Here is a 27,065-nt window from a genome sequence, read left to right as displayed (position 1 = left end):
GGATCTGCATGGACACAAGAAGAGCAGTGGGATGCCTCCACATCCTCCATCTCAAGTGTTCAGGCCTCTCTTAGGGACATAAGCTGTTGCCAACACCACAATCCCTCCCCCCATGCTGTGTCAGCATGACGGAGACCAACACAGCTCCACAGTGCTGTGTCCTGTCCCTCCAAGCTGGCAGAGAACTCCCTGCTTGTTTGCCTGAGGTGCTGGAGCTCACCTCCTGCAGCTCATCTTCTGCAGTGACAGGTCCTGTCTCCTCCAGGGCCAGCTGGCAGCACCTCCCCTGCCCCAGAGCCTGTGGCTGAGCAGAAGCCAGGAGGAACCAAGGCACACGGGCACTGGAGGCTCCTTACCTCAGCCACTGTCAGGATGAAGTACATGGATGGGTGCTGCGGGTCAATCCCCTCCAGCTTCATCCCCACTTTAAAGCCATTCTTGTGCTGAGAAGCTACTTGGTACTGGAAACAAAAATGAAACTACAATGTAAAACCAACACAGGGAGTTGGGTCTAGAACCCACCAGGGGAGCAACCACCAGGCAATGGGAGCTGCTGGGACCAAGAGGCTGTGGGCCACAGGTTTTGTTGTCATGCAAATTTTAATTTTTTTCCCATAATAAAAAAAAACAGTGTTACACCTCCTTATGGATTTACATTTCTTGCTATTAGCATGGCAAGATGTCCCTGGGGTAAAAGCTGCAGCAGGGGGAGCAGGACACAGGCCTGACTTGTTTGCAGCACAGCCTCAGGAGAGCCCACCTGGCTTCCAGGAAGGGCTGGAAAGGCTCTACCACCCTGCCAGAGTCACAGCAGTGTCCTAGGCAAAGGTGAGGTGTTTGGGATGGGGCCAGCACCTGCTGGGGAGTGGGACTCTGGGCAAATCAAAACTGGAGGCTGCCCTGTCACTTCCAGCTGACAATGGGAGATTGGCTATTGCTCAGAGTCCCGCAAAACAGGGAAGCAAGGAAGAGAGGAAAAGGAGGAGGGGTGGGAAAAAAAAGGGAAAGAAAAGAGAAGATGAAAGAGGGAAAAAGACAGGAAAATCCCAACTCACATCCTGGAAGAGATCTAAAGGGGCAGCGACAGCTTTCTGCTCCTCCAAGTAGGACGCCCAAGACCAGCCTTCTTTCTTCTCCTCACTGGCACCTGAGCGCAGCACAAACGCACACAAACGCTGCTGAGGGGCCGCTCCAGCCCCGCCCCAGGGTCCTGCATCCCTGCACAGCTCAGCACCATCCTGCCAGAGCCCCTTCTCCAGCAAACCTGGCTGGCTGCACGACGAGGGCCAGAGCCAGGAGACCCCATGACCCAAATGTCCTGCACCATGTCCTAGTAAGGCTAGTGGAAGGTGTCCCTGCCCATGACAGGGGGTAGAACCAGATGGGCTTTAAGGTCCCTTCCAACGAGTCTGGGACTCCAGGGAGCGTGAGGGACGAGCCATCGGGACACCAGACCTGACCAGACCCTCTTCCAGCCGGAACATCTGCTATGTCCACACAGGATGGATTTGTGGCAGCCAGCAGGATCCATGCACAGGCCTGGGAATCATTCCCAGATGCAAGGGGCTCCTAGACAGTCAAACCAGCAGCGCGTTCACGTCCCAGCTCTGCCATCCTCTGCTCTGAGACAGCCACCTGAGCCCCCGTGGCACAGACACGCTGATGTGGAAAGGCCACTCTGATGCCCTAGAGATGTGCTTGCCCACATGACAAAGAAGACAGCATTGTCTTTTCATAGGCAGGGAGGTGACCCTTCATACCTTTGAGAAGGCCACAAAGGCCTTGCCTAAGACCTGTGAAACACAACCCAAGTCTCTTGCTCTCCAGCTTCTTTGTCTCCCTAATTTGTAGCAGCTGAAGGGACTTCAGGGGTGCTGTGCCTATTCCAGTGCTGAGGAATTCCCAGATACAGATTAGCCATGGCAGACAGCCTCAGGTAGGACAGGCTAGAAATGCTGGGGAAAAACAGACCAACTCCTTCCTCCTTTGGGCTTAGGGGAAGTGAAGATGGAAGAAAACCAGAAACTTAGGGAAGAAATTAAAGGTGACCTTCCGTGAGCAAGGTGACTGACCTTGCTTTGCTGACATGTTCAGAGTGAAAGACATTTTTACTATTCCTTAGGACATAGAAAAAGTGCCAGGCATGGCTGGGGAATCTGTGAGTACAAGCTCTGCACTTCTGGGGAATGACAAATACACCAAGAGCCAGAGCATACACTGACTGCCACACTGAGGCATCCAGGTGTGTGTTTTGTTTGCTGAAGTACTTCTAAAATAAGAGAAAATAAAACGCTGAAGTAACAAAGCTCATCACTGCTTACTTGTATGCAGCAGGGAAGATTACATGCTCAGGGCTCAGTGAGAAGCAGGTATGATATCTGAGATTCCTTTTTAACTGTGATATCAGGAGTTAATGACACCTGGCCCCTGCCATTGTCCCTGCACTTGGTTACAGAGAGGAGCATGAAGTTGGAATGGTTTAATTTTAAAATTATTTTGAGTATGATTTTCAGTACTCAAAGACAAAAGCTTTCCCATAAATGTTTATTTTCCGTGTTTCCCAAAGTTTTCCTTGACACTGCAGGGAAAAAACCAACCAAGCAAACACTGCATCCCTCAGCTTGTCTCCTTTCCTTCCATGTCGACAGCTCTGCTTTGAGATCTCTGATACAGTCCCAGGATAGATCCCCACCAGATGAGACAACCCCAAATCACATGGCTTCAGTGGCACTGCACCTACATGAGCAGCTCCTAAACTTGTGAGCTCCTGATGCCAGGAGGGAAGTTCCCCATGAGCCCATCCCAAAGGAGGGCAAAGCCACACGTGGTGCAGTCCTGCTTGTGCTCAGGACAGTGCCCCTGGGAGCAAACACAGTGCCCACCAGCCAGTAACAAACTGAGCTCCCGAGGGGAGGGACAGGAAGCTCTGTCCAGCACGGGCCAGTGCCGTGTCCGTAGGGGGGCCCCCTTCCCATGGAGAGAGAGAGAGAGGAAAGGAGAGAAACGGAAAGAGACAGAGAGAGCAGGATCAAGCAAGCAGAGGAGCTCACAAGCCTTCAGGACCACGTGCCAGCACATTGCAGTGGGTGTTTGACCCTGCAGGAGCACCAAAAGGGTCCAACCCGGCAGGGGGACCCCCCCAGCTGCAGCAGCAGTGCTCACCCCGCAGCCACCCCACCCTCCGTACCGTGCTGGCTCCCGTTCCACGTCTCAGCCTCCAGATTGCTCATGACAGAGTCTTCCACTGAGCTTTTCCTCTCTTCCTGCTTTTCCTCCTAGACATGAGAGCAGCCAGAACAGAACCCAGAGGTTTTTGGCAGTGTGTTGTACCCTCACACTGGTGCCCAGGGTCATAGTGCACCCCCACGAGGTCCACAGTCTGACCAATGCCTGGCTCAGAGATGGACTGACAGAATCTGGTGATGGGAGCTTGCAGGGACTTCAGTGCTGACAGACAGCAATCACACCTGGACTGGACCTGCTACAGTCAGAGCCGGCAAGGAGAGCTTCCTTACCTTGTTAAAGTCTCTCCCCTCCCCAGGACACCCAGCACACAGACAGACACTCTCCTACTTCAACCCTTACTGTGGTAGCCCGGACTGAAGAAAGAAGCAGAGAGTGGTCAGTACCTACAGCCCAGCCTGGACAGTCTGGCACTGCCCAGGCCTCAGTGCTCCACATGGCAAACAACCAGCCCAGTGCTAGGAGCCCTCATCTCCACACATTCAAGTCTTTTTGGCATTTTGGCCAACCTGTTTCCCTTTTCACCTGCAGCTGACAGAGCCCTGAGCAGCACAATGAGATCTGTGTGCACAGGGCTGGCCTCCAGCCCACTGGACACTGGCTGCACCCACCCCCTCCCTGTCTTTGTCCTACCATTTGCTCAGATTCATATTCTTCCTCCGAGGGGCTCTGATAGTCCTTCCTCTTTCGTTTCTTCACAGGCTTGAGGATTTCAGTGGCATTGGTGCTGCTGGCAGAGTTTTCCACAATGACAGACCTGCACAGAGGGAGGGAGGGCCAAGCACTGCAGCCAGCACAGCACGGTGACACTGCCTGGGGTGTCAGTAAGGGAGGGATTGCTGGACAATCACTCATGCCCCCACCCCTCCTGTGGGGGAATGTACACACACAGGTTGCCAAGAGTTAGAGCCAGGGACAGGCCAGAGTCACCCTCACACACTTGGTTGTTAGAAACCTGGACCCAGGGATGAATCAAAAGGGATCCCTTTTAGCAGCAGGGCTCTAAGCTGCACCAGAGATGCTGGAAAACAAGTCCTGAGAGTCACACGCTGGTCAGGAGTAGGGGTGGAAATGCTCCCATGACCTGTGGCCTTCCACTGCTGCTCAGCCTGGAAGCCCCCACTGCAGCAACCTCCTGCTCCAGCAGATATGTGTTTATGAGGCCACAAATTGGGCAGGAGAAAATCTGGCTCCCGTGCTTCATGCTGCTCCCTTGGGAAGTTTTCCTTCCCCAGCCTGCCTCCAGGAACAAGTGAACACGCAGGACCCCCAGCACCTGCCAGAGGCACTCCCACCCCTCACTGGAGCATGTGGGGCAGGGCAGGGAGGGAGGGCAGAGGGATGGACAGGGCACAGACCCCCCCTTCTTTTACCTCTCTTTGAACTGCTGGTGGCAGTGCTCGCTGCAGAAGCCCCTGCCTTCGCGGGCGCCGTCCCACACGTGTCGGCGGCCGCAGGTATCGCAGTGGCACAGCCCTTCTGCCGCGGGCTGCTCCGGCACGTCTGCGACAGCAGGAGCAGCAGTGAGGCACACGGAAGGACAGCAGACACAGGAGACATTTGCCTCGCCCACGGAGACACCAGACTGCATCTGCTGGATGCTGGCACACACCCCACGAGTGCCACCACGGTGCCCTTACCCTGAGCCACAGTAGGATTGTCTCTGCTGGGGGGTGCCACCTCGGAGTCCCCATCTTTCTCTGTGTGACCCTCCTTCACAGCTTCCACAGGAGGCATCTTATCAGCACTCACCACCTTCAGTGTGCCGTACTCATTTATCCGGAACTGGCATTGAACAAAAAGCAAGGAAAAAGAGTTCAGCAGGGCAGACGTGCAACTGGTGGTTGTTCTGAAAATGAGGGACAGGGATGGTCATCAGTGTGTCTGACAAGAGGACAACTCTTCTGAGCACAGAGATGAGCCAGCACCTCAGGCCTTGTGAAGGTGCCCTGCCTGCAGCCCGTGCTGGGCACTCAGCTGGAGCTGGCAGGTGGGGGGCTGGAGGATGAGGAGTCCTGAGGCTGGGCAGCAGCTGAGAAATGGGTGCATCTTCTGCAAGCTGTCATGCACTGAGGGTGCCCCTGAGGCACCCACTGCCAGACAAGCACAAGGCTGCTGCTCCCAGGGTGAGGGCAGGAGCTGGGGCAGAGCACAGCACAGTTTGGAAGGAAAGATGTCCTGCACAGCACACATCAACCCTGTCCCTCCTTGTGCAGGGCAGAGCTGCTACAGCTCCCCAGGCACCTCTGTGAGCTCTGTGCTCAGCTCCCAGGATGGCAGGGCCACAGGGATGGGGCAGCAGAAGAGCTGGGGTAGCTGAGAGATCCTCCAGCTGGGGTGCAGGGGGGGCCACAGCACATCCTGATGCTCCCTGCCTGGCACAGGCTGAGGGATTTACAAGCACAAGCAGCTGTGGGGAGAGGCAGAGGGCTCAAACCCAGTGGCCCAGCACTACACTTACCCGCAAGTTACTTCCAGGCAAAGTTGCAACCCCATCTTTCCACTCCAGCACACGGACTGTGCTGCAGGTCTGCACCCCGCTGATCTGGGGAATGACAGCAGCAGTGATGGGTTCATTCCCTGCTCCCCTGTCTGGTCTCTCGGCCCCTGTGCTTCTCTGGGGCTCCCGGGGGAATCGTTGGATTTCTAAGGTGCTCGTGGGAAGGTTGATGGCAGTAGCGTTTGCTTGAGAAGAGAAGAAAGGAGACAAACAACCAGAGGCATACACAGAACACTTCACTGATGCAAACAAGGCTCAAAGGCAGCCCAGGATCCCAGAGGACATGGCCTCCAGGTGAGGGCTCTGCTGTGGGCCAAAGCACAAAGGAAGCAGAGTGATGCAAAAAAATCTGCAGCCAGTAATGGCTCATGCTGGGGGGTGGCACCAACACTATCCACATTCAAGGGTTTCTACTTCAGCCTGATCTCAGACTGTTTCTGTACCTAGGGTGCCCCGATGTGACAGGAGTTTGCTCCTGAACTGCAAGTTCCAGTTTAGTTACATTTCAAAGGAAAACACTGTGCAACCCAGGGCCTCTCTGCAATGAGAACTGAGGCACCACAAAAAACTGGGAGATCTGCTTCTAGAGAACACCCCTGATCTCACCTAACACACAACCATGCTTTGCTCAAACACCTCCTAAAACACACTGGTCAGCTGCTCAAAATTGTCCCAATTTTCAAGAAGGGTAAGAAGGACAACCCTGATAATTACAGGCCAGTCAGTCTCACTACAGCGCTTGGTAAAATTATGGAAAAGGTTATCCTGGGAGTTACTGAAAAACACTGGAAAGACAATACAGTCCTTGCTCACAGCCAACACAGGTTCACAAGGGGAAGTCCTGGTTAACCAACTGAATTTCCCTTTATGAAAAGGTCACCCCACTAAGCTGCAAGAAAAGCCAATAGATGTGGTTTTTAGAATTTTAGCAAAGCCTTGATGCTGCCTCTCACAGTACCCTTCTGGACAGAGTCCAGTACAGAGCTCATCCAGTCCACTGTCCATCAGGTGAACAACTGGATGATGGCTCTCCTGCAGCTGGGCTCAAAGCCTTACAGGAACTGGGTGCACATCAGGCTGGTGGCCATCACCAGTGGGGTTCCCCAGGGTTTAGGGCCAGTGCTCTGTAATTTTATCTATGACACTAAATTAGGAGGAGCTGTGGACACCCTTGAGGGTAGAGAGGCCTTACACAGAGATCTAGATAGACCAGACAGCTGGCAACCCAATCACCATGTGCATGAAACCAGAGTAAGACCTGGATTCTGCACCTAGGATGGGATAACCCTGAAAAATTGTATGCCTCGGGGACCAAGACTGGGGAGCCACCCAGTGGGGAAGGGGCTCAGGGGCTTTGGACTCAATGATCCTTATAGATCCCCTCCAGCTTGAGCTTTCTGGGATTCCCTGCTAATGCAGCAGCCCAGGAGCCCACAGCCCCGCAGAGCAGGCGCCAGCACACTGTGCTGCCCTGGCTCAGGGCCCCTCACATCAGGGCTTTAGTTTAAAGCTCAGGAATATCTGAATGACCACAAACAGCCCAAGTGATGTGGGATAGCCACAGAGAACATCCAAGATGGCAACAGCAGCTTGGCTTTGCCTCCTGAGGTTTGGGAGGAGCACAGCTCCACAAGGAGTGTGGGCTGTCCAGGCTGGGGAGGCAGCAGTTGAAGGGGGCTGCTCCACATACCTGGTATAATGAAGGCAGTGGTGGGCAGGTGGGTGCTCTGCACCGTGCTCTCGGTGGTGACCACGTGGACACTGACCTCCCCAGCAGCACTGCCCTTGGAGCTCCTCACCACCTCCATCTCTCCCCTGCTGTCCATCACCTTGCCTGGGCACACAGTGACGCCCTGCAGGGCAGCAGGGAAGAAATCAAATTGGGTACCAGTATAAACACAACAAATGAGTGAGAATGTGACTGCACAGGATGGTCTCTCCCACCAGAAACCCCTGCAAGATGTACTAAAGGTCCACTGAACACACATGAAGGTCACAGCTGGCACCAACATGCCCCATGAAAGCCCCTGTTGTGAGGTCCCAGCTCAGAGCCTGCAAATGCTGAGGGTTTTTTCTCACCTGGCACCACCATAAGATGGCACAAGCACAACAGGTCCACCACAAGCTGCTCCTGGCTCCCACGGGGGCCCACAGTGCTCCAGCAGACTGTGACTGAGGGCTGCCAAATCCCACCCTGGAGCAGGCAGAGCTCCCTGCAGGTCTCCTTCCCGTTCTCCCGTCAGAGTGTCACCCTTGATCTTCTAACTGGCTGCAAGAGAATTTCACAAGTGACAGGAGTTACTGTAGGTGTGAGTTACTGGGGGGAACTTGATGTCCCTGTAGCCCACCTGAGTTTCTCATGGTGATGCTCAACCTGTCCTGCCATGAATCTCAAGGAGGAAGCAAAGTGTCAGGTCCTTGAGGGCACGACTGGCCCTCGCTGGCTGTGACTAGCCCCCCATCCATGGGCCCAAGGGGCTCCACGTTGCAGCAGCACCCTCTCCAAAGCACCTGCCGCCAGGATGGAGGCAGGGCTACAGAGAGGACCCTGGCCATGTCTTGGCCCCTCCAGATGCAATTTGAACTTGAAAGGAAAGACATCCATGTGGAAAATAGGATACTCGTTTCGGTGAAGCAGGGTTAGCTAAGAATTGGGCTACAAAGGACAAAGTCTGGAATTTTAAAACTTGAGACATTCAGATAAAGGTGCTAAAATCAGAGGGTGCAGAGCAGGATGGTGTGATTGCATTGAGGGGAGAATCTACTTCTCCCAGTTCTGTCAGGTTTGTGACCAGAAACACTTGATGCTCAAATGGCAAACAGCACAGACCTTTCAGGCTCTCCAGGTGCGGAAAAGCACTGTTAAGTGTCAGGACAACTGAGGGAACTGAGAAACTAATCTGGACAACAGACTCCAAGTGAAAGTCAAAACAAATTTAGCAGCCAACCTGTTTCAGTGCTTCCTAATACCCAGTAGGAATCTATCTGCTTTTTTCGGCACTTAAATCCAGTCAATCCTTGATTCATCATTGGGTCAAATATTTCAAGGACAACTCTTCATTTTGTGGGAACTTTTGCCTTTTTTAAAAATTCAAACAGAATTTGGGACTGGAAATGCCTAGAAAGGAAGAGAAATAACTAGATCCAGTGCTCAGGTTCATGATACTCCACCTGAGTTTCTCATAGTCTCAAAAACACAAAAGCAAATGTTTGCACAGGAAATGTGAAGCAGTAGTCAACATCATGGTTTAACTTTGTGTACCAGGAGCAGGGAGTGGGACTTGATGGCACTTAGGTGTCCCTTCCAGCTTGAAATATTCTATGATTGTGGCTGATTCTCCAAATGCTTACAGGACTAGGCTGATGCTGTGGACACTGTGAGCGCACGGTGAACAGAATGAATTTGGATTACAGATTGTGGTGCTGCTCTCTAAACTAGAAAAGCTAAACAACTGAGAATTAGGCCTTAACTTCCTGACAAGCCCTCCTCCAGCAGCCTCCTGGGAAAGGCCTCACTGCAGCCAAGGGCATGTACCAGCACTGGGGCAGCCCAGCTCAGAGGGCTGGGAGCCCTCCAAGAGGCAGAGGAGCCCATCCAGCTCACGGCCCTGCCCTGCTGTTGGACTCAGTGATCTTACAGATCCTCTACAACCTCAACAATGCCATCATTCTATCACAAACTGTGCCTCCTGTTCCCCTCACCTGTCCCTCAGCAGCAGTGTGAGTGCTTTCCCCAGCACCTCTGGCTGGGGCAACTTCTCCTGGTGGTGGACCCGCAACTCTTCTGCTGGTGGAAACCTCTCCCTAACTCCTTGTCCCAACTCCTGCCCTTGGAGCACACATGCAGCACAAGTTCTGTTCCAAGCCCAAAACTATTCCAAGGCCACACATGAGCAGCAAGAACACTGTTGGTGTAAACTTGTAAGCACACTCTTGCCACAGCTGAATCTCAGCAGCTCCCTGGGCTCTTCCACCTCTTGTCAAGGGCTTCCATGGTGTCAGACAACGATTTACCACCAACACTGCTCCCATCAGCCATAGCACACAGTGGTAAACTTTTAACTCAGCATTCCTGGGGTAACCCCCACAGCCCCTGGACCATGTCCCCACAGGTGTGGGCATGGCACAATACCTGGGCTGCAGAGCTCCATTCCCACCTGAAGGACTGAGAATCAGGATTGGAGATGTTGTTTGCAGCTCACAGTTCTTTAAATCCCGGTATAAAATGCCCTGGAAGAACACTACAAATCAGTACTATTCCAAATATAACATAAATACTAATTTTTTACTGAAAAGAGTGTTTCCCAACGAGTGAAACCACCATATAAAGATACAAGTATTAGTAATAATTCAACTACAAAAAATCTCTCAAAAAACAAAACATTTAAAAACTTCAGTCAACTCCTATCTACAAAGTAGTCAGCTGATTCCCCAATGATTCAAAGTTTTAGAAATTCTGAGTAATAAACTCATAACCTCTGTTGTTTCTGCTTTCTATAAGCAATACCAATAAATAGTAACTATTGTTAATATTACATAAATGTTTAAAAAATATTAACCCCCTCAAACACTTACTACTAATATATTAATTATATAATGCAAATTCACTAATTTTTGTAATAAAAACAACCTGCTGTGAAGTATCCCAGGTCAGCAGTGCTACATGAAGAAAAGGAGCTCAGCCACAGCTATGACCTGCCCTAGCACCACTGCCACAGCAGGAGAAAGGCACTTTGATAACCCTGCTCCTTCTGGGAGCAGAGAAGAGGTCATGGAGGGGATGCCCACAGCGCAGACAACTCTGGTGGCCTCAGCCCCTGGAGCCAGAGCCCAGGCAGGTACCACTGCCCCAGAGATCCCTTCAGAGGGATCCTGCAAGCCCTGGAGTGACCCAGATCAGGAACTCCAAAGGTCTTCAACCTTCTGCTCCCAGCAGGGTGGGATCACACCAGGCTGCTCAGGACTTTACCCAGCCTGGTCTTTATTCAGTCTGGTCTTTATCCAGCCTACCAGGATGCAAATCTGCAAATTAGCACAACAAATAGCAAACCAAACTCACACTTTTCCTTGGATATTAGGAAAGGATTTTAACCCCAGAGGGTGGTCAAGAGGGTGGTTAGGCATTGAACAGGCTCCCCAGGAGAGCTCCAGGAGCATTTGGACAAAGCTCTCAGGCACAGGGTGGGATTGCTGGGGTGTCTGTGCAGGGCCAGGAGTTGGACCAGGATCCTTGTGCTCAAGATATTCTATGATTTGTTCTGCTGATTGCCCTAGAAATTGAACAAAAGCTTTATTTATCTTTCTTTTTTTTTTTTTTTTTTTTTTTTTTTAGCTGTTGTCTTAAAAAGCTTTTGGCCTACACATGTCACAGTGGCATCTGATAAAGCTCTGCCCACCCAGACAAACCAGAATCAGGCTGCTTAGCAGCCTTCAAACCCCCCACTCCCCAAGCCAGCTTTTAAAAGAGCAACAGTGGAGGTGCAGCTGTTTTGGCCCTAACAGTGAGACCCTGAGCTCTCCATTTTTCCTGGTATTGGGTGTAACCCTACATCTTACAGAGGGTGCAGGTGAGCCCCACTCCTCAGCCAGCTGCCCATCCAATCCACAAGGACTCCTCACATCCACTCCTCACTTCTGCCTTCTGCTGAGGGACAGCCAAGGATCCCTGGCTGGAAAAGCCAGGAAGGAGGAAAGCCACCCCAAGAAACCCCCACCCACATACACATGGTCCCTCCAGAGAACACCACAATGTGCTGCTGGAAGGTGGAATTTTTCAAGATAATTCTCATCTGGGAGTGCTTTGCTCCCTCCTGCTTTGCTCCTGGAATCATATGCTCCGTGTAAGTGTAGGGCTGTGCACATGGAGTCTGTCTGCAGCCAGACCCACCAGCCTATTCCAACCAGTTCTGACAGCAGGATCAATGTTTCTGAACAGTTTGTCTCTGTCAGACACAAACCCTCACATTCAGGAAACAAAGCACCAGCACAGAGAAGGGGTCCCTGCATGGCCCAGCAGGGAAGGGCACCAGCATAGGGCACCTGAGTCTGACCACCCTGAGCACCTGAGAGAGCTGGGGACACCAGCCTATGCACACAGTCACACGGACCAGGGACACAGGTCACAAAACACACACCTAAAGGCAACCAGGATCACTGGCCCTGCTGCCCTGAGATTTAGCTCATCCCGCAGGGATCACTGGGTGTTGGCACAGCCACGTTCTGGAGCAGCGCATCTCCAGGGCTGCTGTACACACGAGCCTCCAGCTCTGCCACAGCCTCACGCACACCCTCACACACACCCTCTCACAAACCACAGCAGAGGCAGGGAGTGATCCATTCCTTGGGAATAGGAGGGACATGCTGCTTGCAACAGGCCAGAGAGGAGCCTGGAGAGAGCAGCTCCCAGCACGGAGCCGCTGCACAGCCCTGACAGTGCTTATAAAGCATGGTCTGCTCGAGAGACGTGCTTCTGTTCATCACAAAATTGGCTTGAAGTACTCTAATTCAAACAATTCTGACAGGTATTTACTTACTGGCTTCTCAGAATTTTAAATATTCCTAACACCTACACTGGTATGTGCTGGGAGCTGCCCATCTGGGAGGAAAGGTCCTGCTGGACACCAGGATGCCCATGGGCCAGCAATGTGCTCCTGCAGCAATGCAGAAGAGCGTCCTGGGCTGCACTGGGAGCTGTGTCACAGCTGGCGGAGGGAGGGGATCCTTTCCCTCTGCTCCACACCAGTGAGGCCAGCCCTGGAGTGCTGGGCCCACAGCTGGGCTGCCCAGTGCGGGACACAGGGACAGACTGGACAGGGTCCAGCACAGGGCCATGAAGGTGATGGAGGGACTGCAGCGTCTCTGCCATGAGGAGAGGCTGAGAGAGCTGGGACTGCCCAGCCTGGAGCAGAGCAGGCTCAGGGCATCTCATCCCTGGCGATAAAAACCCAGGGGGAGGCCGCAGAGGGGACAGGGCCAGGGACAGCCCCAGGGGCCTCGGGCACAAAGTGACACACAGGAGGAGGGGCCCTCTGAGCTCGGGAGACACTTCTGCACTGGCAGGGTGGCTGAGCACTGGTGCAGGTGCCCGGGGAGGTGGGCGAGTCTCCATCCCTGGAGAGACTCAAAAGGCACCTGGACACATGCTGGGCAGCCGGCTCTGGGTGGCCCTGATGGAGCAGGGGCTGGGCAAGGTGACCTCCAGAGGTGCCTCCAGCCTCCCTCAGCCTGAGATTCTGTAAATTACTTTTTTCAGGAATTTCCTCAGCCATAACAAAAAACTTCCCCATCCTTGCCATCAGCTGAGATATAGATTTTTAATTACCTCCAGTGGTAAAATTGAGCCTTTAAGAAAGACCACCAGCTGGGATAATGCTAAAACTGCAAGTGGCACACCAGAACACTACAGAGACCTGCGGGGCTGAGAGCTGCTCCCTTGGATCTTCCCCAACTTCTGGCATTGCCCAGGGCAGGTGTTTAGGAGACTAATGGCACTGCAGAAAATACTTGCTATGTATACACACAGGAGCACTTAGGAACATCCTTGGCACAGGCAGGTGGACCAGTGGAGAAAGACAAGCACATACTTCTTCCCTTCCAAATTTGACTGCTGCTCCAAAGCCAGGAGCAAATGCCTGCTCTGGAACAAACCAGGGGCCACAAAGTTCTGCTCCTGGGTCCTTGAGCAACATAGTGAGGTTTGGAGTGGGCCACAGTATTTATGAACATCTCAAAACCAGATTAAATGTCCCTCTGTGCAGTAAGAGGCTGCTCATGTTACACATTTCAAAAGAGTAAATAGATTCTGTGGAAATGGAGATCAGAGGGAGAAGGGCAATAAAGCAGCAAGCCACTTTCTGCTTTAAGTTCAGACACGGACGATAAAGCAGAGACGCTCAGGCTGGGTGTCACCTGCTGTCCCCAGGAGTTTCACTGTCACCAGGACCAGCTTTCAGGCCTGTGGATTTGCTCAGACCCACAGGTGGGAAGGATGAGCAGTCACCAGCAATCTCATGTGCCACCCCAAAGGGGTCAAAGTGACACCATCCAAGGCCAGCAGGCAGACTGAAGCCCGGGCACTTCTGAGGGGCCCAGTGGGGACCACCACACCCACCTCCCACTGCCCCCTGAGAGAGCACCAGCCCCACTCACCACCCACACCTGCAGAGTTTGGATATTTTTCTACACTTATAAGCAGATGGAAACATCTAAACAGGATGGATACCTGACCTCAAAATATTTTTAACTGTCCGGTGATTTATTTTCTTTCATAACTAGTAAAGAAATCCAGGTAAAAACTAGTAAAATCAATCCGGGACCTGTCCTGGACCATGTGGAGCACACTGTGCACAGCCTGGGTGGGCTGTTTGTGCATTGCTAGGCTGGACCAAAGCCCTGCACGCTGCAGGGCCCTGTCCAGGGCTGCGGCGCTGTCACTGCAGGCATTGGGACAGCACCTGCTCACCCGGTGTTTGAGAAACACCCGAAGAAGCGCGGCCGAGCGCCCCCCGTGCGAGGCGCTCCCAGCCCGGCGGGGCGCGGCGAGGCTCCCCCGGGGCAGCGCGGTCCCGGCGGGCAGGGCTGGGCAGCGCCTCGCAGCTCGCAGCGCCGGCGGGACGCGAGCCCGGCCCGGGCCCTCAGCGCGGCGGGGTCCGGGGAACAGCGGCGGCCCGGCCGGAGCCAGCGAGCCGCTCCCGCCGTCCCGGCCCCGCCGCCCCCGGGGCAGCCCCGGCCCCCCCGGCCCCTCCGCGCGGCTCCAGCTCGGGGGATGTCGGCGCTCTCCCCGCCAGCGCCGGGCCCGGCCCCGCCGGGGCCTCGCCCGTGCGGGCACCGGGCTGCGGCGGTGCCGGGCGGGGACGCGGCGAGCCCGGGCCGGCGCTGCCCGGCCGCGCTCCTTACCTGCACCCGGGCGGGCGCTGCTGCGAGCCCCGGCGGCGCTGCCCGGCCCGGCCCGGCCCGGCCCGGCCCGGGGTGCGGGGGGCGCGGAGCGGGAGGGGCGCGGGGCCGGTCCGAGTGTGCGCGGGGAGCGCGGGGAGGGGGCGGCTCAGCCGCGGCGTCGCCGTGGAAACGCGCGGGGCCGCATCCGCAGGGCCGCGCTCAGCCCCGCCGCAGCTTTTCGGGGGGATGCGGGAAAGGGGGGCGTCGTCATGGCAACAACGGGAGCCCCCCGGAGCGGCCGGGCAGCCCCGGTTCGCGGGGCCACGGTTAGACGGGACGGGGGAGCACAGAGCCACGGGGTGATGCTTCGCTGAGGCACGGGCGCTGTGGGTGGGCTGGAGCCACTCTGCTCTGGGACAGGCTGGGAGACTGAGGGTGCTCACCTGGAGAAGAGAGGGCTCCAGGAGAGCTGGAGAGGGACTTGGGACAAGGGTCTGGAGGGACAGGACACAGGGAATGGCTTCCCACTGGCACAGGCAGGGTTAGATGGGATATTGGAAAGGAATGAGGGTGGGCAGGCCCTGGCACAGGGTGCCCAGAGCAGCTGTGGCTGCCCCTGGATCCCTGGCAGTCCCCAAGGCCAGGATGGACGAGGCTGGGAGCAGCCTGGGATGGTGGAAGGTGCCCTTGCCCATGGCAGGGGATGGACTGAGATGAGCTTTAATGTCCCTCCCAATCCAAACCATTCTAAGATCGTGTAATTAACCAAACATCCCTCTGAGAGGAATCAGACAGGGCCAGTGGGGATGTGTCCTCCACAGCAGCCAAGGAGACCATAGCAGCTACCCAGGCCTTGTCTGGTTCTGGTACCAGGGCAGAATCCCCTCCCCAGCACTCCAGCCACAGAGGGACCAGGGGATGTTAAGGTGACATTCCCCATGGGAAGTGGAAGGATCACTCTGACTGGTCCTGAGGTGGAAATGCAGGATGGACACACTGCAGTAGCACTTCCAAACAGCTCTGCTCAAATCCAGGGCTGCTCACCTGCCCACCCTTCAGTATTCTGTGGCCACACAAGAAGTGTCTTCAGACACACAAGGTCTGTCCCACTTACCTGCAGAAAGGCAGAGTAGAAGGAGCCAAGGCTGGAAGCACAAGGACCAAATGTACAAAAAGCTTCTGAGAAGAGCCCTTGCTGTGTTTTCGATGGGCTGGGGAGAGGAGTTTGCCTGCTCACCCTGACAGCCAGCTCTGCCCAAACCCGGGGCACGGAGTGTTCCTGCTCACTTTGGAGACTGTAGGAACAACCTCATGGCTTAAGTGTATCTGCAAGTTCCTTGCCACCTTGAGTTTTGTACTCCAAAATTTTTGCCACATTAAAAATATTAAGTCAGACTCTGATGAAGCAACAGATCCGCAAATCAGGAGGGAAGTAACAATATATTTCCTTTGCTGCTACTGCCTTCTTCTCCATTTTCAAATAAAACTCCAGTAGCACAGTGTAGGAAAAGATTTTCCCATATCAATCCTTTTGTGCTGCAGGGGGAAGGTCAAACAGATTTTAATCAGAAGCAGAGTGAAAATCAGTCCCTTGAAAAGCAGCCCATCAGTTCCCTGTTCCTGGCTGAGCTAGCTGCAAAAATACCAATCAGGAATTCAGAATGATGAATTCCTAGGGAATAGCTACATTAGGTAAAAAAGAGAAAACAGCCTAGCTTCCCAGTGAGCCCTCTGGCTGATGTAACATCAGGCCATTTCCCTCTCTGTGCCTCAACTTCCATTTCTGTGACCCCTGTTGGAAGGGATCTGATCTGATACCTCGGGGCTTGGGGAGCTCTCCATGGGGAAGGGGCTCAGGGGCTTTGCGCTGAGGGCAAGTGGAACAGGAGCCCTGGCAGCCTCAAGGGCCAGCCTGGCCCAGGGGGACATCGGGGGGGACTGTCCTGCTCTGCTCTGCACTGGGGCAGCCTCACCTCTAGTCCTGGGGACAGTTTGGGCCCCTCAGCACACAAAGGACAACTGAGGGCTAGAGTTGTGTCCGGAGGAGGGAACCAGGATGGTGAAAGGTCCCGAGGGCAGGACTTGGGAGGAGCAGCTGAGGCCACCTGGCCCGTTCAGCTGGGAGGAGAGAAGCTGAAGGGTGACTCCACTGCTGTCTGCACCTTGCTCTGGGGGGGCAGGTGCTGATCTCCCCCTTCTGGAACCAGCAATGGACCCAAGGAGATGGAACAAAGCTGCCTCAGGGGAGGTTCAGGTGGGACGTTAGGAAAAGGTTCCTCACCCAGAGACTGCTCAGTGCCTGGAAGAGGCTCCCCAGGGAAGCACCAAGTTCAGGGAATATGCGGACAACACTCAGTCCCTATGGTTTCATTTTAGGAGGCCCTCCCAGGAGCAGGGCTTTGGACTCAATGATCCTTATGGATCCCCTCCAGTTTGAGCTATTCCGGGATTCTGTGAACTTTTGTTTACTTAAACCTATCTCTTTGTAATGCTTTTATGACTTAATTTATTCTGACATGGATTTTTCAACTCTGCTGGTCCATTAGTCCCACGAGACCCAATGTGCGCAGGGCTGTGCTGCTCTGGGACTTGTTTTGCTGGGATTCATCCCTACAACATGCTGCTCTTCACATGATGGCAGCACACATGGGGTAGTGCCTGTCACTTGTGTCTTCACCCACGGTCATGTCCCAAAGCCTGACACAGACCTCATAAAACATGAAGCACCAGGAAGCTGCTGCCATCCACAGCTTTTATTCCCACTGGGAAGGTCACTGCAATGCTGTGTTTCAGTTTCATGCTTTCTAGGGGGATGTTGTGTATGGAGAGCTACAGAACAAGTCTGGTCTGGGCTGCCACATGTATACAGCTGGCACCTGAATGATGGCAAGTGGTGGGTTACACTTCCAGTGTCACAGAGCAACTGGTTTTAATTGTCCGCAGATAGACCCAGACAAGGTAACTGGAGAGGCTCTTTCAGAAATACTTTTTTTGTGTCTCACGTGACTGTCAGCACGTGCTCCACACTGGAGCCAGAGCTGAGCAGAACAGGAGCTGCTGTGGCACCCCAAAGGTGAATTGTACAGCATCCCTGTCACCACTGTGATCACAAGAGACTGCTGTTTTCCTCTTGTGCCGATGCTGAGCAGAACAAGGAGCACAAGAGCTGTGCAGGGGAAAGCACTTTGCACCTTACCCCATTCTGCCCCAGCAGCTCCCTGGGCACAGTTGTGCACTGTGGTCACACCAGGCCCACGAGCTGTGACCCACTGAACACCTGCTGGCTAAACAGCACTAACTTCTTATTCCCATTTGCAGGATGATCCTGTTCCAGGAGCTGCACACACCAGTAATAAATCTACAACCTCCCCACTCCATCCACATGCCAGCACAGACTGTCACTTCCAACCCTTGTCTCACCTGCAGCTTTCCCTTCGCTGTTTTTGGTGTTTTACACCAAAATCACCATACTCAGTTCTTCCCCAAAGGAAAAACACTGGAGCAAGACTTAAGTGTCTGCTTTTAAAATGAATAAAAAGAGTATTTAAGATATTCTAAATTATACTCCCGCAAAAGCCACTTTCTGTGAACAAGAGTCAAGTTGCCCTTGAGTCAGAGAATCACCCAGAATCACGCCCAGAAGCTGAGTGCTAGTACGAGCTGGTGTGAACTACACTCTGAGTCGTGCATTAGCCACAGAAATCTCCTGTGGTCAGCATTTTTTTCCGTGGTGTGGATCATACCAACAGCTTTGCCATTCCTTCTCCCACAGGAACACACCCATGTGCTTCCGACCCAGCCTGGTAAAGACAGATGTTGCTAAAAGGGTGGAAGTTTATGAGCCACTCCAGGGCAGTTTGTTTATTTCAAATTTTTACTGGATTATGAAACAGCGGAAACTTCCCCTCTGACATCTACATACACATTTAGCAAACTAATAAAGTGTGAGGAAGCTGTGAGAGTTGAGCCCATATTCTGCTATTTCACCCTTTTCACCTAACTGCAAAACAAAAAAGGAGGGGCAAAGGGCTGATCACAGTGTAAAAGTGACCATTATAATCCTAAGGACACATAGATAAAATTCCTGAACTGCTGCCACTACACAAAGCATTATTTGTGTTAGTTGTGCTACTCACCTTTTAAAGTAACATGTTCCTGTTTGCTTTAAAGAGCCCTGACAAAGCCAGGACACAGCAGAATTGATGAGGGTGTTGCAGCACTAACTTCTTATTCCCATTTGCAGGATGATCCTGTTTCAGGAGCTGCTCACACCAGTAATAAATCTACAACGTCCCCAACTCCATCCACATGCCAGCACAGGCTGTCACTTCCAACCCTTGTCTCACCTGCAGCATTCCCTCCACTGTTTTTGGTATTTTGGACCAAAATCACTGTATTCAGTTCTTACCCAAAGGAACAACTTTATCACCAACCACAGCCAAATGATGAATCTTTCAAATTATCCCAGAGTTTGCATCACCTTTCAAAGACATTCCCAGCACCTCAGCTATTTGTTGGGATTTCCAGGCTTCTCAGGCAAGTTCCTGCTTTCATGACTTTTGCTCTTTGATGTATGAAATTGCTCTGTGAATGCTACAGTGCCAACCTAAACTAGACTTCAGCAGGAATTGGAAATAGTTCAAGTTATTCCATGCGTGAAGAAGAAATCCAAGAATTGCTTTAGATGCCCCTCCCCATTGCTCATCTAAAGGTGGTTACAATCAGGATTGGGACAGAGTCATCTCCCAGTTGTAAACAAAATCTGAAACCACAGCATGGAAAGGTAGAAATGTTATAGTAGGAAAAAGGAGGGTCACTTACTCGGGCTCCTCAGCTCTGCTCCAAGCAGTGATAATGCAAGGTGAGAGACTTATTTTAGTGTACATCAGACACAGAAGTTGTGCCCTTCCTTACAGCAACACAACTCTCCCTAACATAAGAGTCAAATAAAAAGTGAATCAAATTGAGGCTGTGGCTGCCCCATCCCTGGCAGTGTCCAAGGCCAGGCCGGAGGATGCTTGGAGCACCCTGGTCTGGTGGCAGGCGTCCCTGCCCATGGCAGGGGGTGGGACTGGATGGGCTTTAAGGTCCCTCCAGCCCAAACCAATCAGAGATTCTATGATTTAAGGAAAAAACTTGCATTTATGTTAAAAAACAAAACACATGGAGGAATGCTTTTTCAAATATAGGAAAAGGCCAGGACCGGACTGCAAATCCAGTCCCAGATTTTAAGTTTTAATTTTAACTGTAGTGTTGATTTCTCTTTCACAATTTGCTACAGGACACCTAGATTTGGTCAATCCTGCACCCCACATTTGATGAGAAGGCAGGTTTCTCATTTGTCTTTTTAAAGACAAATTAATATTGATTATGCCCAAGACAACCCCCCACCACAAAAAAAAAAAAAAAAAAAAAAACAAACCAAAAAACCCCAAAAACCAAAACACCAAACCACACAAGAAACCCACAAGAAACAACAAAAGTCAGGTGGCCAATTCTGAAGCACACCCCCAAAAGGTTGTGTCCAGAGTCAGGTTAAAAACTGAGTTATGACAATGTCAGGTGGTTTCCCTATCAAACTATTGCTGCTACTGCAGGCAAAGCCAAGCACATACCAAGCAGCATGCAGGTCCTGTAGCCTTTTACTCTTGTATGGAGATTTATCCCAACCCCTTTCATTACACCCAGAAGAGATCTCGGGAATAATCACACTTAGGGTGACCAACACACGCCAGCCTCAGAGTGTTCCACTCCCACAAAAAGTGTTGCTGGCTGAGCTGGAACACTGAGGCTGTTTGGGTTTTGCTGGTTCCTTTACAGCATTATCACACAACATGCATTTCACCACCTGGCTCAGGATCTGGCACTACCAAAATCCTCCTGGCTTTCCAGAGGAAACTGATCCAGAAGGATGAGTCATGCCAAGGAATCCCTACTTCATTGGCACTGTGAAGGGCAGCAGCGAAAGGAGACAGACAATGTGGCTCCAGTAACACAGAAAGAAGTCTTGATGTTTAAAGGAGTTCCACGTAAATTGGTTAAATACAATCTGGCCCCTCCCTGTAATTCATGAATAAGGAGGACTCAAAATAGTCACTGTCACAGCAATCTTGGCTCAGAAAGCTGAGTGCAGCTGGTCAGGAGCCATCTCTGCATTGCTGACCAAGGCTGGGATGCCCACGGCCTCCGAGTGGCCAGGACAGCCTCAGGGTGGCACTGGGGTCAGATTTAAAAAGAAGGGAATGTATCTACAAAAAAGTAATGGTCAACATCTTGCTATCATACTGGGAATACGCACATTCCACCGGCTGAGCTCCAAGCTCAATCCTTCTTTTGAGGAGTGTGATATGTATTTTACCAGAGTTCTCTGTGAAGTTGCTTTAGAAAGAGGAGCAGTTCTCTTTTAAGTCTGACCTACTCCATGATCAGAAGTATAAGCAAAGCAGCTTAACTCATAAATAAGCATGTCCTCAAGGGCATCTTGGGCTGTAAAGCTGAACTTAACTGTTCTTGCCCAGTGTAAATTCTGTAGGAAGCCCCCAGTACTCCCCTCCCATCTGAGATCCTGCAGGAATCAACACTGCAACACCATTTCTGTACTCATGCTAAAATACACCACCCTCAGCAAACAGCTCCAATTTAACCCAAGAACTCCTTATCACTAATTACCACCAGGGTCAGGTGCAGATAACACTGCAGCACCCAGGCTGATAACCTGATCTTATGGCAACACCAGGCACAGAACTACTCCAGGTTCCAGGAACGTGAGCTCGGACCTGACCACTCTCCCTAGGACCCCAGCATGGATACTCACCTGCAACAGGCAAAATCCAGCTTTGCAGAGACCATCAGGAAATGCTGGGAAACTGAATTTCAGGAGCACTGCTCAGAGCATAAAGAAATTCCAGGAAAGACAAGTTGGCATCAAGTCACATTTCACATGTGCTGACCCAGTTCCTCTGGGCAGGTGTGTAACTTGGGACCAGAGGTGCAGCTGTCACACCCAGTCACACCTGCAGAAAGGACACGGTGACACACTGGGACACAAAGAGCTTGTGCTGGTTTCAAGCACACCACCAAGAGCCGGTCAAGAGCTACCAAGTCTCTCACTAAACCAAAGAAGTTTTTTCCATAAAAGCAGGGTACCTTGTAATTTCCCCAGCACAAGGCAGAGCAAGAACCCCATTTCACTGCAATGAACACAAGAGTTTGAGTCACCAATTTAATTTTATACAAGTCAAACTACACGTTGTATAAAGAGTACAAGGCAGTTCTAATGTTTGCTACTGCGTGTTACAAAAATCAATTTAACTATAAAGGGGATTTCTTGGGATGAGTCCTATTCCACAATTTAAGTGAACTGGCAACGTGGTTTAGCAAAGCCTTTGTTAAAACTAGAACTCTAGCTCCAAGAGATTACATTTCCAATAAAGTTCGGACCTACACACAAGAGGATTATAGTTCTCCTAGTCTGAAGCAAAACGTTAACATAAGTGAGTCAAAGGGGAGGGAAGACAGATTTCTTTACCTGGGTTTCATGTCCAATGGGGATTCAGAGGCTGACAAACCATACAGCATACTAAGGACTTGGACCACAGCCAAGAGACACCTGCGTGTCTGACAACAGTGACACTTGAGATTCAAGCAAGAAATGTCAGAAAGCTTTTATTCTTTCAAGTCTGGAACAAAGGGGTTTTCAGCAATACTGTAGGATACAGGTTCCAGAGTACCTTTGTTACCTTTAATACAGTCTCAGTATGGGGGGAATGTTCTTTTGGCAAGACAAGGTACAACGTAAGTCCTCCAACTTGAGTTTATTGCTGGTCTAAAATCTTCCTAGTACTGTTACTGGTTTATACAGTTTGCTGACTCCTTCCAAAATTAAGATAAACTGTGTGACCTGCCCAGCAAGGCAATCCTGCCTTTGGCAGCAAGCTGAAACCTACGAAGCTAATGACACCCATAGTTCTAATGCCATGAAAAAAAATTGGAAAAAAGGATACTTTCAAAAAGCTGATATTTAAGCCCGTTTATATTCAGTTTATTTTTAATATAAAAACCACTTTGCATTTAAGAGTAGTTAAGTTACTCCTGCAGAAATGCTATAAAATCAAACTCTTAGCTCAATTTCTACAAAATTGGAACTCTTCGTGCTTTGTACCACCATTCCATCTGGTTTTGTCAAATTTGGAATAGAAATTAAACCTTTATGCCTTATGCCTTAGTTCCTAGGCCATTCACTCCTGCAAGAGAAAAAACCAACTTCTGAAGTACTAACATAACACTAATGGCCTGACAGGTAGGAAAATGTTCCGTAATAGTGTGCAAGGTGAGAGGAGAGTTGTAGTCCTAATCTCTTGAACTGGATCTTGATCGTGAACGGGACTTTGAGCGAGACCTGGAGCGGGACCTGGACGCGGCTCTTTTGGGCGGTGACTCGGAGCGAGCCTTGGCAGACGGCTGCTGCTGTGGAGAGTTGGAGCGAGACCTGCTCCTGGACCTGGACTTAGACTTAGCATCCCCTTTACCGTTTTCTTTGGGAGATCGAGACCTGGACCTGGATCTGGACCGGGACTTCTCAGACTTCTCCTTGGATCTGCTGTGTGAGCGTGAACCCCGGTCAGACTTGGGTTTAGATTTGCTCTTTGATCTGGACTTCCTGCTTTTGGATCTGGAACGGGAGCGGTCTTTGCTTCGTGACCTGGATTTAGATCTTTTAAAGAGAGAAAAAGAGTTTATTCTGCATGGCCTGCAGTGTACTTCCAGCAGGTGTGAACATCTGTCAGCAAGGCAGCTCTTGCACTGGCAGTGTTAACTCTGGAGCACTTACCGGGAACGGCTTTTGGAGACGCTACGGGATCTGCTGCGGCTGCTCCGACTCCTCCGACTTCTGCTTCTAGACCGTCTCCTGGATCGTGACCTGCAGACATTTAAAATGTCATTCCCTTTCTCTTGTTCCTGGTTGTGCTCTCCATCATCAAGAATAGGATGGAAGGGATCTTACAAGATCACCGTGTTCAAACCCCTGCCATGGGCAGGGACACCTTCCACTAGTCCAGGCTGCTCCAAGCCCTGTCCAGCCTGGCCTTGGGCACTGCCAGGGATCCAGGGGCAGCCACAGCTGCTCTGGGAAATCCATCCTCACAGGGAAGAACCTTCATGATTACATCTAATACACTGTGCTATCTAGCAGCGTAATTTAACAGAGAAGAGCTGCTACAGAACTTTTCAAGAGCAAGGGTGGTCCCACCAGGGTGGGCTTAACATACTGCCAGTGAATCACATCTGAGGTTTCACACATGAAAAACTGCTCAAACCTGGCTTTGCTGTTTGATGTAAAATGCTTCCTTCTACACTGAGGCCTCCTCCTATTCCTAAACCATCAGCTGAAGGTAACTGCTGCAGGTAGGGCACCCATCCCCATGCTGATTGTAACCATTTTTGCTGCAGTGTGTTCCCCCGTGTTACCTGGACCTGCTGCCGGAGTAGGATCGCCTGTGGCTGGAGCGTGGCTTGTCCTCCACCAGCCTGATTTTCCTGCCGTTTATCTCTGTGCCATCCAGCTTGTCCAGGGCGCGCTTCATGTCCGAGTACGAGCGGAACTCGATCACTCCTTCATTTGTTCGTTCTTTGTGGGCATCTGCATAGGTCACCTCCCCAGCCTGCCTCATGAAATCCTGCGGGAAGCACAGGGCAGCTACAGAATGGGGGAGCTCTGCAAGCAGCACTCAACGCGCACAAACACTGCTAAATTATTCTACTGCAACAAAACCAACATTGCTATTAAAGGAAGCTATTGCTTCCTGATATTCACAAAAGACTCCACACAGAACATCAATACCTACTTTTAAATCCTGCCAACTACAGCGACTGGAAAGGTTCTCAACAATCAGCCTGAACTCTGTACGAACGGGCGGTCCGTATTTATCTCGTCCCGATTGTCTCCGACTGCTATATCCGCCACCACCCCCACCTTGATTGTACAAAGAAACAAAGTTAGGTTGTCTCCTACCATGAAGGAGGCTCAATGTTCTGAAAAAGTTAGTTTAACATCATATTTACTGGAGTAGGACTTTATTTCACTAAGCCTCCAATAAACTTTGCAATTTTGCCATGATCTATATTAATGGCAAATCAAACAGACTAACATCCTACAAGTCTGTGCTCCTAAGATCTGTTAGAGAGTGACTGCTCCTTATTAGATTCACCTTGCTAAGTTTTATTTTACAGAACATTGTAAAATATAAAACTTAACTGATTACATGCATTTCTACATTTTACAAAAACGTTTACTAGTTACACTAAGTACTTACATCACAGTATGAGGTTTTTGGTGGTGGTTTGGCCACAAAACACGCAAGGTAACAGTCACCTAGTTCAGTTTAACCAGTTTTGTCTAACCCTTGGAATCCTCACCATCACCCTGCGTCTAATGGCAAAAGGCTGCTGTCGTCATGGCTTCCGGTAAGGTCAGCCAAAGGGTCATAGGGCAAGGGTCACACAATGTATGGAAAAGCCATGGCCAGGAAAGGCAGTCATCTTAGCCTCAGTGGACACAGCCTCAGCCCCACTGGTCACTTTTAAATTGAAACATCAAGGACTTGTTAAAAAGTTTGAATTGAACATGCAACAATTTTAAAACAACATACATTTGATTTTTTTAAAAACACAGAAACCCACCCCCCCCAACACCACGATTCCAAACACCACTGAAAAATCAACCTTAGTACTTTTAGTTACAGTACTAGGTCGTTCAAGCTCTACACCGCTCAGCTCAAGAAGCTACAAGAGCGAGCCGAGCACAGAAATATTTACAGCAACCCCCTTCAGCAGAACAGATTCCTGCTCCAAACCTCCCCCCGCCCCTCCCATATATCCAACTGAATCAATCACATCAAAGTCCACAGCTGAGCGATTCTCCCCCAGTTACACAACAATATTTATACACTAACATTACTGATGCAACATCGCTGTCACATCTAAATGCTCCCAGGAATACTGGAGCCGTTAATTAGCAGAGCAAACCCTTTCTAAAAGGCCACTGGTTGGCAGCCACAACTGCTGCGGGATACCCGAGGGCGCCGCTGGTGCCGAGGAAAACGCTGCAGCCCCAGCGGTGCACCGGGTACCCCCCGCTAACGACCCTCCCCGCCCAGCCCCGGGGCTCGGTGCCAGCCGAGCCCTGCCCGCCCTCGGCCCTGCCCGCCGCCGCCCCGAGCCCCGCGGGGACGGACGGGCCCAGACTCACTGCGGCTGCTGTAGCTGTAGCCGTCCCTGTCGCGGCGGGGGCCGCGGGCGTGCTCCACGATAACCCGCTCCCCGCACAGGTCCTTCCCGTTCAGCTCGTACACGGCATCGTCGGCGTCGCGGGAGTCCTCGAACTCCACGAAGCCGTAGCTGGGCAGAAGAGAAAGGCCCGGTCAGGCGCCGGCGGGAGCACAACGTCACGGGCCCCAGTCCACGTCGCGGTCCCCGGTGCATTCCACGATCGCCGGTGCACTCCACGGTCCCCGGGACGATGCCGCGGTGCCCCCGCTCCGCTCCCCCCCCCGGCCGCCATCTTGCGCCGGCGCCACGCGGCAGCGGCCGCGACATGGACGGGCCCAGCCGGCCCGGGGCCCTCGGGAGGGGCGGACGGATGAACGGCGCTCACCCGTTTTTGAGATCGACCTCGAGCAGGCGGCCGTAGCCGCTGAAGAAGCGCTGGATGTCCTTCTCCCGGACGTGGTAGCTCAGACGGCCGATGTAGACGCGCGGCATGTCCGCGGCAGGGGGGGGAGGAGGGGAGGGAGAGGAAAGGAGAGGAGGAAGAAGAGGAAGGGGAAGGAAAAGAGACAGAAAGAAAGAGAGAAGGAGCGAGAGCGCTGGCGGCGTGAGGGGCGGAGGCGCTGCGGGCCCGCTCCTCACGGCCGGGCCTGGCACACCACAATGGCGCCCGCCACCCGCCGCTGCTTTTATAGAGAAGGCGGGGCGCGCTTACGTCACCGCGCCGCCGCGCGTGCTCGGGGAGCGGGGCTTGAGCGCTGCGCGCGCGCGGGGGCGCGGGCGGGTTCCAGCGGGCGCGCGAGAGCTGCGCGCGGCTCTGCGCATGCGCTGGTAGTGCGCGGCGTCTCTCGCGCTCCGTCCCGCAGAGCCCCGGGATCAGTGCCACAGAGCCCCGGGATCAGTGCCACAGAGCACCGGGATCAGTGCCACAGAGCCCCGGGATCAGTCCCAGAGAGCCCCGGGATCAGTGCCAGAGAGCACCGGGATCAGTCCCAGAGAGCCCCGGGATCAGTCCCAGAGAGCACCAGGGTCAGTCCCAGAGAGCCCCGGGATCAGTCCCAGAGAGCACCGGGATCAGTGCCACAGAGCCCCGGGATCAGTCCCAGAGAGCACCAGGGTCAGTGCCACAGAGCCCCGGGATCAGTCCCAGAGAGCACCAGGGTCAGTCCCAGAGAGCCCCGGG

The 27,065-nt window shown here is 52.4% G+C and overlaps 2 protein-coding genes across 7 annotated transcripts in view; both read right to left on the bottom strand.

Annotated features, from left to right (window-relative positions):
- L3MBTL1 (L3MBTL histone methyl-lysine binding protein 1) overlaps positions 1-21,695 on the bottom strand; it is a 32,179-nt gene extending 10,484 nt beyond the window's left edge. For 2 of the 6 annotated variants that reach the window (XM_038158947.1, XM_038158952.1), the window contains exons 1-10: positions 15,732-20,014; positions 7,823-8,012; positions 7,434-7,596; positions 5,705-5,928; positions 4,884-5,028; positions 4,617-4,746; positions 3,877-4,000; positions 3,188-3,275; positions 1,056-1,147; positions 357-461 (exon numbers count right to left, since the gene is read on the bottom strand). In XM_038158947.1, the coding sequence (XP_038014875.1) occupies positions 357-461; positions 1,056-1,147; positions 3,188-3,275; positions 3,877-4,000; positions 4,617-4,746; positions 4,884-5,028; positions 5,705-5,928; positions 7,434-7,569 (1,044 nt within the window). In that variant the 5' untranslated portion in view covers positions 7,570-7,596; positions 7,823-8,012; positions 15,732-20,014. The other 4 variants (XM_038158950.1, XM_038158948.1, XM_038158949.1 and 1 more) reach the window with 4 other exon arrangements.
- A 130-nt stretch (positions 21,696-21,825) lies between these two features.
- On the bottom strand, positions 21,826-26,564 carry SRSF6 (serine and arginine rich splicing factor 6). The gene is made up of 6 exons (XM_038158953.1): positions 26,271-26,564; positions 25,866-26,014; positions 24,463-24,590; positions 24,086-24,294; positions 23,448-23,537; positions 21,826-23,330 (listed from the first exon to the last, which is right to left on the bottom strand). Exons 1-6 carry the CDS (start codon positions 26,375-26,377, stop codon positions 22,967-22,969), a joined length of 1,047 nt encoding a protein of 348 aa, XP_038014881.1. The 5' UTR covers positions 26,378-26,564; the 3' UTR covers positions 21,826-22,966.
- Between the last annotated feature and the right edge of the window lie 501 nt (positions 26,565-27,065).

The sequence above is a fragment of the Motacilla alba genome, chromosome 20 (genome assembly GCF_015832195.1).
Source record: "Motacilla alba alba isolate MOTALB_02 chromosome 20, Motacilla_alba_V1.0_pri, whole genome shotgun sequence".
Taxonomy (NCBI): domain Eukaryota; kingdom Metazoa; phylum Chordata; class Aves; order Passeriformes; family Motacillidae; genus Motacilla; species Motacilla alba.
Note: the sequence above shows the minus strand (reverse complement) of the source record. Positions and strands in the feature narration are given on the sequence as shown.